Raw genomic sequence first — 12,501 nt, 5'->3', positions numbered from 1 at the left:
TTGTACAAGATTTTTAGATAACACAATGTAATTCACTTTGCTGTTGTTTTATCACTTTTCAGAAATTGTATTATCACTATTTGTACACCACTTACTTAACCATCTTTTCCACAGATGTATTACAATCCGGTACACATCCCCATTATCATATATGTTTGCGAGACCAGGAGCAAGGAACCCCATTGCTCGTAAACTGCTAGCCTTACTGAGAGACATGAGTTTGGATGATCATCCAGTATTCTTCCACATTTTCAGTAACAATGGGTCCATCCTTTATTATTCTATGACAAAGGCTTTTACAGAGCCTGATGCTCCTAATATCTCAGTCAAGGGAATAATTTTTGACAGTACGCCTTCTCCCCGGCGCTTGTACTCAGGTATGATAATTTTTCCTCTGTAATTTACTTGTATTTAATTAACTTAAGGGAGTATTCAGCCTAATTTTCTTTTTAAGCACCAATTGAATTTGCTAAAACTTCTATGGAACATCAGTGCTATTGGGTTATCTTAAATATAAAATTTCATGCCATTCTGAACAATACATTTGAAAATAATGAATCCAAACACAGTAATTTTTTTTTTTTTTTTTTTTTTTTAATATAGGTATGAATGTTTTTGCACCTCATAATTTCATAGTTTTTGTTGCTGCTTAGTGTAAACTTCGCCAAAGAGTTTTATGTAGAAGTGATTGATGTATGAAAGTACCACTTGAAACTAGTAAAATCTTTTTCAGGCTCCATGATATACCTCTGATATACAGCCTCTCCTCACTTAACGGCAGAGTTCCGTTCCTAGGACCATGGTGAACGAATTCGTTGTTAAGTGAGGAACATACTATAATGGTAGTGGGTTTGTCAGCCATCCTTGATATTGTTTTAATGTCACCTTTGCACCACTTATAACATCTCTGGTATATTTTTAAATGCTTATACAGTAGTGTACTGTACTATACAGAATAGAGGAAATCAGCTATAATATACATTTAGGTATGTAAACTGGTCAGAGCCCATTGTAAGTCTGCATTGTCAGTAAGCGAATACATCACTAAATGAGGAGAGGCTGTACTGGTACCTTTTGAGTTTTTTCCACTCCAAAACCCAGACTTGGGCCAGGCTTGTCTGGTGTTTGACTGATCAACCAAGCTGTTTCTGTTGGTAGCCTGCTGGCCCACATACCCATCACAGCCTGGTTGATTCGGTACTTGGTGGAGATACGTGTGCAGTTTCCTCTTGAAGACTTCTACACTTGTTCCTTCAGTGTTTCTGATACCTTCTGGTAAGAAGTTGAATAGTTTGGGGCTGCAGATGTTATAATGCTCTCATATTGTGCCCTTGGTGCCCCTGTCATAAACTGGGTTTATTTTACACTTTCTCCCATATGTCACTCCAGCAGATGGGAACTAGATCCTCAAGTATTTTCCACATATATATTATCATGTTTCCTTGAGTACATTTAGGCATTCTCAGTAATCTAAATGCTTTACTGGCTCTTTGGGCCATAAATGCACTCTGTATCAGTTCTTCCTTTGACGTGATGAGGCCTTGCTGCACAGATCCATTCTCTCATATCTAGGCCAAAATTTACCACTCATGGCTTATCTGAGGAAGCCGAGCTCAAAAGGTAGACCTACATAAACAACCCTGGCATCAGTGGCATAAATCTATGTAAGACAGTGAAACAGTTAATGTCAAACTTGGAAAGAGATTGACTTGTTGCAAATGTATGGAATAGGAGGTAGGTTATTGAAAGCAGTGAAGAGTCTTTACAAAGATAGTGAAGCTCAGGTTAGAGTATGCAGGCAAGAGGGAGATTATTTCCCAGTAAAAGTAGGCCTTAGACAGAGATGTGTGATGTCACCATGGCTGTTCACTATACAGTGGACCCCCGGTTAACGATATTTTTTCACTCCAGAAGTATGTTCAGGTGCCAGTACTGACCGAATTTGTTCTCATAAGAAATATTGTGAAGTAGATTAGTCCATTTCAGACCCCCAAACATACACGTACAAACGCACTTATATAAATACACTTACATAATTGGTCACATTCGGAGGTAATCGTTATGCGGGGGTCCACTGTATTTATTGATGGAGTTGTAAGAGAAGTGAATGCTCAGGTGTTGGCAAGAGGTGTAGTGTTAAAAGATAAAGAATCTAGCACAAAGTGGAAGTTGTCACAGTTGCTCTTTGCTGATGACACTGCTTTTGGAAGATTCTAAAGAGAAGTTGCAGAGGTTGGTTGATGAGTTTGGTAGGGTATGTAAAAGAAGAAAATATAGGAAAGAGTAAGGTTATGAGGATAACAAAAAGATTAGGTGATGAAAGACTGGATATCAGATTGGAGGGAGAGAGTATGGAGGTGAATGTATTCAGATATTTGGGAGTGGACGTGTCAGCAGATGGGTCTATGAAGGATGAGGTGAATCACCGAATTGATGAGGGAAAAAGGGTGAGTGGTGCACTTAGGAGTCTGTGGAGACAAAGAACTTTGTCCATGGAACCTAAAAGGGGAATGTATGAGAGTATAGTGGTGTATATGGGTGTGAAGCATGGGTGATGAATGTTGCAATGAGGAGAAGACTGGAGGCAGTGGAGATGTCATGTCTGAGGGCAATGTGTGGTGTGAATATAACGAAGAGAATTCGTAGTTCGGAAATTAGGAGAAGGTGTGGGATTACCAAAACTATTATCCAGAGGGCTGAGGAGGGGTTGTTGAGGTGGTTCGCACATGTAGAGAGAATGGAACAAAACAGAATGACTTTGAGAGCATATAAATCTGTAGTGGAGGGAAGGCGGGGTAGGGTTCGGCCTAGGAAGGGTTGGAGGGAGGGGATAATGGAGGTTTTGTGTGCGAGGGGCTTGGACTTCCAGCAAGCGTGCATGAGCATATTTGATAGGAGTGAATGGAGACAAATGGTTTTTAATACTTGACGTGCTGTTGGAGTGTGAGCAAAGTAGCATCTATGAAGGGATTCAGGGAAACCAGGCTGGACTTGAGTCCTGGAAATGGGAAGTACAGTGTCTACACTCTGAAGGAGGGGTGTTAATGTTGCAGTTTTATAACTGTAGTGTAAAGCACCCCTCTGGCAAGACAGTGATGAAGTGAATGATGATGAAAGTTTTTCTTTTTCGGGCCACCCTGCCTTCGTGGGAATCAGCCGATGTGTTAAAAATAAATAAAAAGATTTGGTGACCTAAAAAAAGAAAGTTGTTTGGCTTTTTTGGGGGTCCCATGAGTTCTTAAATTCCCTTAACACAGATTCGTCTAACACTGCATTTTCAGGAACCTAGCTACCGTCTTAATTGATGGTCTACTGTATACTCTGATAATTATACTTATGTGTACCTGTACCTAATTAAACTTACACACTGTGCTGGCGTGCAGATAGACATTAAAATTACTAAGAGTGTCTTATTAGTCTTGAGGACGCCATATTAATAATGATAATAATACGCAATAATAATAACTCTGAGGCACATTGAATGTCGTTTATTACGTTAATATAAACTTTTTCATTAATCCACCTACTATGTTTTTCCAAAATTATATAATAAACATGTTATGTAACATGTAAACATAAGATATAAACAGCTATTGGAGGATAGATGGGCTAATGAGAGCATAGGCAATGGGGTCGAAGAGGTATGGGGTAGGTTTAAAAATGTAGTGTTAGAGTGTTCAGCAGAAGTTTGTGGTTACAGGAAAGTGGGTGCAGGAGGGAAGAGGAGCGATTGGTGGAATGATGATGTAAAGAGAGTAGTAAGGGAGAAAAAGTTAGCATATGAGAAGTTTTTACAAAGTAGAAGTGATGCAAGGAGGGAAGAGTATATGGAGAAAAAGAGAGAAGTTAAGAGAGTGGTGAAGCAATGTAAAAAGAGAGCAAATGAGAGAGTGGGTGAGATGTTATCAACAAATTTTGTTGAAAATAAGAAAAAGTTTTGGAGTGAGATTAACAAGTTAAGAAAGCCTAGAGAACAAATGGATTTGTCAGTTAAAAATAGGAGAGGAGAGTTATTAAATGGAGAGTTAGAGGTATTGGGAAGATGGAAGGAATATTTTGAGGAATTGTTAAATGTTGATGAAGATAGGGAAGCTGTGATTTCGTGTATAGGGCAAGGAGGAATAACATCTTGTAGGAGTGAGGAAGAGCCAGTTGTGAGTGTGGGGGAAGTTCGTGAGGCAGTAGGTAAAATGAAAGGGGGTAAGGCAGCCGGGATTGATGGGATAAAGATAGAAATGTTAAAAGCAGGTGGGGATATAGTTTTGGAGTGGTTGGTGCAATTATTTAATAAATGTATGGAAGAGGGTAAGGTACCTAGGGATTGGCAGAGAGCATGCATAGTTCCTTTGTATAAAGGCAAAGGGGATAAAAGAGAGTGCAAAAATTATAGGGGGATAAGTCTGTTGAGTGTACCTGGTAAAGTGTATGGTAGAGTTATAATTGAAAGAATTAAGAGTAAGACGGAGAATAGGATAGCAGATGAACAAGGAGGCTTTAGGAAAGGTAGGGGGTGTGTGGACCAGGTGTTTACAGTGAAACATATAAGTGAACAGTATTTAGATAAGGCTAAAGAGGTCTTTGTGGCATTTATGGATTTGGAAAAGGCGTATGACAGGGTGGATAGGGGGGCAATGTGGCAGATGTTGCAAGTGTATGGTGTAGGAGGTAGGTTACTGAAAGCAGTGAAGAGTTTTTATGAGGATAGTGAGGCTCAAGTTTGAGTATGTAGGAAAGAGGGAAATTTTTTCCCAGTAAAAGTAGGCCTTAGACAAGGATGTGTGATGTCACCGTGGTTGTTTAATATATTTATAGATGGGGTTGTAAGAGAAGTAAATGCGAGGGTCTTGGCAAGAGGCGTGGAGTTAAAAGATAAAGAATCACACACAAAGTGGGAGTTGTCACAGCTGCTCTTTGCTGATGACACTGTGCTCTTGGGAGATTCTGAAGAGAAGTTGCAGAGATTGGTGGATGAATTTGGTAGGGTGTGCAAAAGAAGAAAATTAAAGGTGAATACAGGAAAGAGTAAGGTTATGAGGATAACAAAAAGATTAGGTGATGAAAGATTGAATATCAGATTGGAGGGAGAGAGTATGGAGGAGGTGAACGTATTCAGATATTTGGGAGTGGACGTGTCAGCGGATGGGTCTATGAAAGATGAGGTGAATCATAGAATTGATGAGGGAAAAAGAGTGAGTGGTGCACTTAGGAGTCTGTGGAGACAAAGAACTTTGTCCTTGGAGGCAAAGAGGGGAATGTATGAGAGTATAGTTTTACCAACGCTCTTATATGGGTGTGAAGCGTGGGTGATGAATGTTGCAGCGAGGAGAAGGCTGGAGGCAGTGGAGATGTCATGTCTGAGGGCAATGTGTGGTGTGAATATAATGCAGAGAATTCGTAGTTTGGAAGTTAGGAGGAGGTGCGGGATTACCAAAACTGTTGTCCAGAGGGCTGAGGAAGGGTTGTTGAGGTGGTTCGGACATGTAGAGAGAATGGAGCGAAACAGAATGACTTCAAGAGTGTATCAGTCTGTAGTGGAAGGAAGGCGGGGTAGGGGTCGGCCTAGGAAGGGTTGGAGGGAGGGGGTAAAGGAGGTTTTGTGTGCGAGGGGCTTGGACTTCCAGCAGGCATGCGTGAGCGTGTTTGATAGGAGTGAATGGAGACAAATGGTTTTTAATACTTGACGTGCTGTTGGAGTGTGAGCAAAGTAACATTTATGAAGGGATTCAGGGAAACCGGCAGGCCGGACTTGAGTCCTGGAGATGGGAAGTACAGTGCCTGCACTCTGAAGGAGGGGTGTTAATGTTGCAGTTTAAAAACTGTAGTGTAAAGCACCCTTCTGGCAAGACAGTGATGGAGTGAATGATGGTGAAAGTTTTTCTTTTTCGGGCCACCCTGCCTTGGTGGGAATCGGCCGGTGTGATAATAAAAAAATAAATAAAAACATAATATAGATGAATATGTATCAATCATAACCAGACGCATTCATCTGTTTGTTTACATCTTCTGCATCTCTGTTCTCTCTTCTTTCCGTCGATGTTCATTTTCCGGCGGTAGCCTAGAACCTATTCTGCCGTTGAAGTGGGGCCCTACTGTATAAGAAACAAGTACAGTGTCTGTTTGATATACCACATGTACAGCTTAAACCATCTAGAAACTCCATGCCAATAAAAGACCCAGAAATATGGAGCACTCTGCCTAAAGATGCATTGAAAGCTCACTATTTTCCCAGTTACTTCATTAACATTGTTAAAAAGTATGAATTAAATCTGATGTAAATGTTATATCATGTATATGATTGCAAATCTCCTGCATTATTGTCATTACTGTAATTCTGCCACTCACTAAAACACATCATTGGTCTGATATAAATTTATCATAAATTGCTGTATCTATAATTGTCCAATATATCAATTACAGCCTGTTTTTTTCTACTCTATATTGATTTTTAACTATTACTACCTTATATTTTAATCTCAACCATCATATGCTTTGCTAAAAGTACTTATGCTCTACTGTCACACAGTGCCTAAATATATATTCTAGGATTAGGATTGAGTATTTTTTAAGTTTAGAATTAGTTTGCCCAAACTTCTCTGCATAATATGTGGCTCTCTTTGAACCTACAGTTGTAATTGTATCCAATTGTAATATAGTTGTATCCAACTATAATTGTAATATAATTGTATCCAACTGTAATTGTAATATAATTGTATCCAATTGTAGTTGCAATATAATTGTATCCAATTGTAATTGTTTTATAATTGTATTCAAACTGTAACCAAACACTATATACCCATCCATTGTAACCTCCAAATATGTTTTAAAACAAAGATTCAGAGCCTGATTCTTCAGTAGATGAAAGCTTGGCAATAATACTCAAGGCAGAAGCAAAAGGTGTTCAAAGTTATGTATTGTAAAGTTTTATAAGTCATCAGATTTTGACATTTGCAAGTACTGATAATCTTCAAAATATTTTGGGGTCTACTTGTTGCAACTCCGTATCTCATAGCTGTGCCTCACAACTCGCTAGTACTGCTTGTGGTTTATAATGTACTATATAGTGTGGTAAGTGTTTGAAAATGGGTAAAATGAAAGTGAGTGTTTTATCATCTCTTGCCTAACTGAACGATTACCAGTAATTACCAAGGGCTTTAAGGATAAGTTAGTAACTGCTTTTGCAGACATTTTCATGTTTCATGTTAAGGAAGAAAGAGAGGCAGTAATTTCATGCACTGGTCAGGGAGGTATACCATCTTTTAGGAGTGAAGAAGAGCAGAATGTAAGTGTGGGGGAGGTACGTGAGGCAATACGTAGAATGAAAGGGGGGTAAAGCAGCTGTTACTGATGGGATCATGACAGAAATGTTAAAAGCAGGGGGGGATATAGTGTTGGAGTGGTTGGTACTTTTGTTTAATAAATGTATGAAAGAGGGGAAGGTACCTAGGGATTGGCAGAGAGCATGTATAGTCCCTTTATATAAAGGGAAAGGGGACAAAAGAGGCTGTAAAAATTATAGAGGATTAAGTTTACTGAGTATACCAGGAAAAGTGTATGGTAGGGTTATAATTGAAAGAATTAGAGTTAAGACAGAATGTAGGATTGCGGATGAGCAGGGAGGCTTCAGAGTGGGTAGGGGATGTGTAGATCAAGTGTTTACATTGAAGCATATATGTGAACAGTATTTAGATAAAGGTAGGGAAGTTTTTATTGCATTTATGGATTTAGAAAAGGCATATGATAGAGTGAATAGAGGAGCAATGTGGCAGATTTTGCAAGTATATGGAATAGGTGGTAAGTTACTAAATGCTGTAAAGAGCTTTTATGAGGATAGTGAGGCTCAGGTTAGGGTGTGTAGAAGAGAGGGAGAATACTTCCCGGTAAAAGTAGGCCTTAGACAGGGATGTGTAATGTCACCATGGTTGTTTAATATATTTATAGATGGGGTTGTAAAGGAAGTAAATGCTAAGGTGTTCGGGAGAGGGGTGGGATTAAATTTTGGGGAATCAAATTCAAAATGGGAATTGACACAGTTACTTTTTGCTGATGATACTGTGCTTATGGGAAATTCTAAAGAAAAATTGCAAAGGTTAGTGGATGAGTTTGGGAATGTGTGTAAAGGTAGAAAGTTGAAAGTGAACATAGAAAAGAGTAAGGTAATGAGGGTATCAAATGATTTAGATAAAGAAAAATTGGATATCAAATTGGGGAGGAGGAGTATGGAAGAAGTGAATGTTTTCAGATACTTGGGAGTTGACGTGTCGGCGGATGGATTTATGAAGGATGAGGTTAATCATAGAATTGATGAGGGAAAAAAGGTGAGTGGTGCATTGAGGTATATGTGGAGTCAAAAAACATTATCTAGGGAGGCAAAGAAGGGAATGTATGAAAGTATAGTAGTACCAACACTCTTATATGGGTGTGAAGCTTGGGTGGTAAATGCAGCAGTGAGGAGATGGTTGGAGGCAGTGGAGATGTCCTGTTTAAGGGCAATGTGTGATGTAAATATTATGCAGAAAATTCGGAGTGTGGAAATTAGGAAAAGGTGTGGAGTTAATAAAAGTATTAGTCAGAGGGCAGAAGAGGGGTTGTTGAGGTGGTTTGGTCATTTAGAGAGAATGGATCAAAGTAGAATGACGTGGAGAGCATATAAATCTATAGGGGAAGGAAGGCGGGGTAGGGGTCGTCCTCGAAAGGGTTGGAGAGAGGGGGTAAAGGAGGTTTTGTGGGCAAGGGGCTTGGACTTCCAGCAAGCATGCGTGAGCATGTTAGATAGGAGTGAATAGAGACGAATGGTACTTGGGACCTGATGATTTGTTGGAGTGTGAGCAGGGTCATATTTAGTGAAGGGATTCAGGGAAACCAGTTATTTTCATATAGTCGGACTTGAGTCCTGGAAATGGGAAGTACAATGCCTGCACTTTAAAGGAGGGGTTTGGGATATTGGCAGTTTGGAGGGATATGTTGTGTATCTTTATATGTGTATGCTTCTAAACTGTTGTATTCTGAGCACCTCTGCAAAAACAGTGATAATGTGTGAGTGTGGTGAAAGTGTTGAATGATGATGAAAGTATTTTCTTTTTGGGGATTTTCTTTCTTTTTTGGGTCGCCCTGCCTCGGTGGGAGACGGCCGACTTGTTGAAAAAAAAAAAAATATTTTTTTTAACTCAGCAGTTGTCTCCCTCTAAGACAGGGTGGTCAAAAAAGAACAAAACACATTTACCATCATTCATTCAGTCTGTCTTTCCAGACATGTGTTGACATCACAATCAGATTACCATCCAAATGCAACATCCCCACCCTTCCTTCAGAGTGCAGGCATTGCTCTTTCCACCTCCAGGACTTAAGTCTAGCTCACTGGTTTCTCTGAATTCCTTCATAAATGTTATTCTGCTCACACTTCAACAGTATGTTCATTAAAAACCACTTGTCTACAATCACTCGCAAGCCTGCTGGATGTTCAAGCCTCTTAAACTCTAAGCTTCCATTTCCTCATCCCCTCCATCTGTTCTGGGAACCCCCCATCCTTCCTACCTACCTACCTTCATCAACCTATTCTCCATCCTCTCAACTTTCTGAAACAATCTCAAGTCATCATCCTTTTGAATTATACACTTGGTGACCCCACATATCCTTTTCATTTCTGTGTTTCAAATTCTTTGCATGATATTCACACCACACATTTCTCTTAAACATATCTTCACAACCTCTAGTTGCCTCTTCACTGCAGTGTCAAAATCCATGCCTTACACACACACAAAAATGTTGCTAACTCGCTACCACTATACTACATTCCCTTTTTTTCCTCCATAGATAAACTTCTTTTTTTCAGCAGATGCCTCGACACACCACCCACCTTCTTTCCCCTCTTCTATTTCATTTTCACCTCATCTTTCATAGACCCATCTTCTGAAATGTCCACTCCCAAATATCCCGATACATCCACTTCCTCTATACTTCCTCCCTCCAGTCTGATATTCATTTGATAATTTTTTGCTACTCTCATCACTTTCCTCTTTTCTATGTTCACTTTTAATTTCCTTCTTTTATGTACCCACCCTCCCAAATTCATCGACCAACCTTTACAATTTGTCTTCAGAATTCTCCAAAAGAACTGTCATCAATATTTTCCTAATTCTTTCACATTTTGGCATGATGTAAATACACAGATATTACAGTTCACTCACAATGTATATTTGGAAAAATATTTTCTATATGTAATCAGGAAAAGATATCCATGCCCTTGATCCCAAGAAACCGCATGGATTTTATATGATGTTCACATTTAATGATTTTCTTAATCATGTACAGTAGTGTTTGATGTATAGAATGACAATATATACAATAAAAAAAATTTAAGCTCTCAGAAAATCTGGCTGAACATTCCTCTTAAGAAATTTTAAACCATAATGTTGATAAATGCATTGACATTTTTATTGTACTGTAGTGCACTCTGTTGCATGTTTCTTTATTGTAGGGGTACGTGCTGTGTATGGAGCTACACAAGGGTCTGTGTGGAAGAAAATTTTTGCATCATTTGGGATGGCACTGTACATGCTAAGTTATGGAATACTCTCAGTTTTGTGGACCATTATCTCCGGTAAACTTCCAAAGCATCCTCCCTGGGCTCTTGTTGAGGTAAATTTTATTTCTGTGACTTACATTTCATATATGTACAAGCAGTACAAACAATCCTCTATAACTGATCATATGTGATTTAGGTCAGTGATGGTAGTGTGGAGCATATGATGAACAGTTGTAATCAACAATACTGATAATTATTAGTACAGTATAAATAATAGCAACATTGAGAAAACTATTATTTTTAAGATAGGTAGGGATGGGAATTTGTGGCATCATATTTAATGCTTAAAAATTCCCATTATAATAATACGAAGTTGGTATGGTTTGTTTGCAATCGTGTCATTACGATTTCTTGAGTCATAGTGTTTTGATGTCTGAATATTAAGTTAGTGTGCTTTGTGATTTAACTTCCTTCTAGTTGCCAAGTTTTGTGTTAGCCAAGCCATTTATCTATGTTGGATAGTTGTTGTGGAAAATTTTTGATTTTCCGAAGCTATAGCGCCTAATAGGTGTTTAATGTGTCGATATGAGTCAAAAATGTATTTGACAATAGGATAGAACCAAGAGTTCCCTTTGCGCATGCGCGGATGTGCGGGGGTATAGGTCGACTCGGGCCATGGGGGAGGCGGGAGTGTTTTGAATGTGGTGAGGAGGCTGGGAAAGCATGGAACCAGGAAATTGGCATTCACGGCGGCCTAAGGATTAATATAGGCCTCATTTCATAATAGGAAGTGTCGTAACTGTTCCTGGTGAAGAGTGAGGGAACGTGATTTACGGGACCACCGTAAAAAGGTGGTAAAATTAGTGAATAATGGTTTGACCGGGTGTGACTGGTGCACAGCCATGGTGTGTGTCCAGGGGAAATACCCGTGTGTTAATCCTCGCTCATCGGCCTCAGATCTTAATGGAGTGACCTCTAATGTGTATAATAATTATGAGACGTTAAATCGTCTTGTGAATGGTAATGTAATCAGTGATAATAACTTACCACCTATTCCATATACTTGCAACATCTGCCACATTGCTCCCCTATCCACTCAATCATATGCCTTTTCTAAATCCATAAATGCAATAAAACTTCCCTACCTTTATCTAAATACTGTTCACATATATGCTTCAATGTAAACACTTGATCTACACATCCCCTACCCACTCTGAAGCCTCCCTGCTCATCCGCAATCCTACATTCTGTCTTAACTCTAATTCTTTAAATTATAACCCTACCGTATACTTTTCCTGGTATACTCAGTAAACTTATTCCTCTATAATTTTTACAATCTCTTTTGTCCCCCTTCCCTTTATATAAAGGGACTATACATGCTCTCCGCCAATCCCTAGGTACCTTCCCCTCTTTCATACATTTATTAAACAAAAGTACCAACCACTCCAACACTATATCCCCCCCTGCTTTTAACATTTCTGTCATGATCCCATCAGTTCCAGCTGCTTTACCCCCTTTCATTCTACGTAATGCCTCACATACCTCCACCACACTTACATTCTGCTCTTCTTCACTCCTAAAAGATGGTATACCTCCCTGGCCAGTGCATGAAATTACCGCCTCCCTTTCTTCCTTAACATTTAAAAGTTCCTCAAAATATTCTCGCCATCTACCTAATACCTCCCTCTCCCCATCTACTAACTCCCCTACTCTGTTTTTAACTGACAAATCCATACTTTCCCTAGGCTTTCTTAACTTGTTTAACTCACTCCAAAATTTTTTCTTATTTTCATTAAAATTTCTTGACAGTGCCTCTCCCACTCTTTCATCTGCTCTCCTTTTGCACTCTCTCACCACTCTCTACACCTTTCTTTTACTCTCCATATACTCTGCTCTTCTTATAACACTTCTGCTTTGTAAAAACCTCTCGTAAGCTACCTTTTTCTCTTTTATCACACCCTTTACTTCATCATTCCACC

The 12,501-nt window shown here is 39.2% G+C and overlaps 1 protein-coding gene and 1 long non-coding RNA gene across 3 annotated transcripts in view; one reads left to right on the top strand and one right to left on the bottom strand.

Moving 5' to 3' along the window:
- The window catches only part of LOC128694658 (transmembrane protein 53), a 52,460-nt gene that overhangs the window by 14,004 nt on the left and 25,955 nt on the right, over positions 1-12,501 (top strand). For both annotated transcript variants that reach the window (XM_070095840.1, XM_070095841.1), the window contains exons 4-5: positions 115-377; positions 10,475-10,635. In XM_070095840.1, the coding sequence (XP_069951941.1) occupies positions 115-377; positions 10,475-10,635 (424 nt within the window). The remainder of the gene's footprint in view (positions 1-114; positions 378-10,474; positions 10,636-12,501) is intronic.
- The window catches only part of LOC138854184 (uncharacterized), a 161,870-nt gene that overhangs the window by 142,726 nt on the left and 6,643 nt on the right, over positions 1-12,501 (bottom strand). The gene's annotated exons all lie outside the window — the stretch shown is intronic.

Source organism: Cherax quadricarinatus, chromosome 51, assembly GCF_038502225.1.
Source record: "Cherax quadricarinatus isolate ZL_2023a chromosome 51, ASM3850222v1, whole genome shotgun sequence".
Lineage (NCBI taxonomy): Eukaryota > Metazoa > Arthropoda > Malacostraca > Decapoda > Parastacidae > Cherax > Cherax quadricarinatus.
The sequence above is the reverse complement of the archived record's forward strand: the minus strand, read 5'-3'. Positions and strand labels throughout refer to the sequence as shown.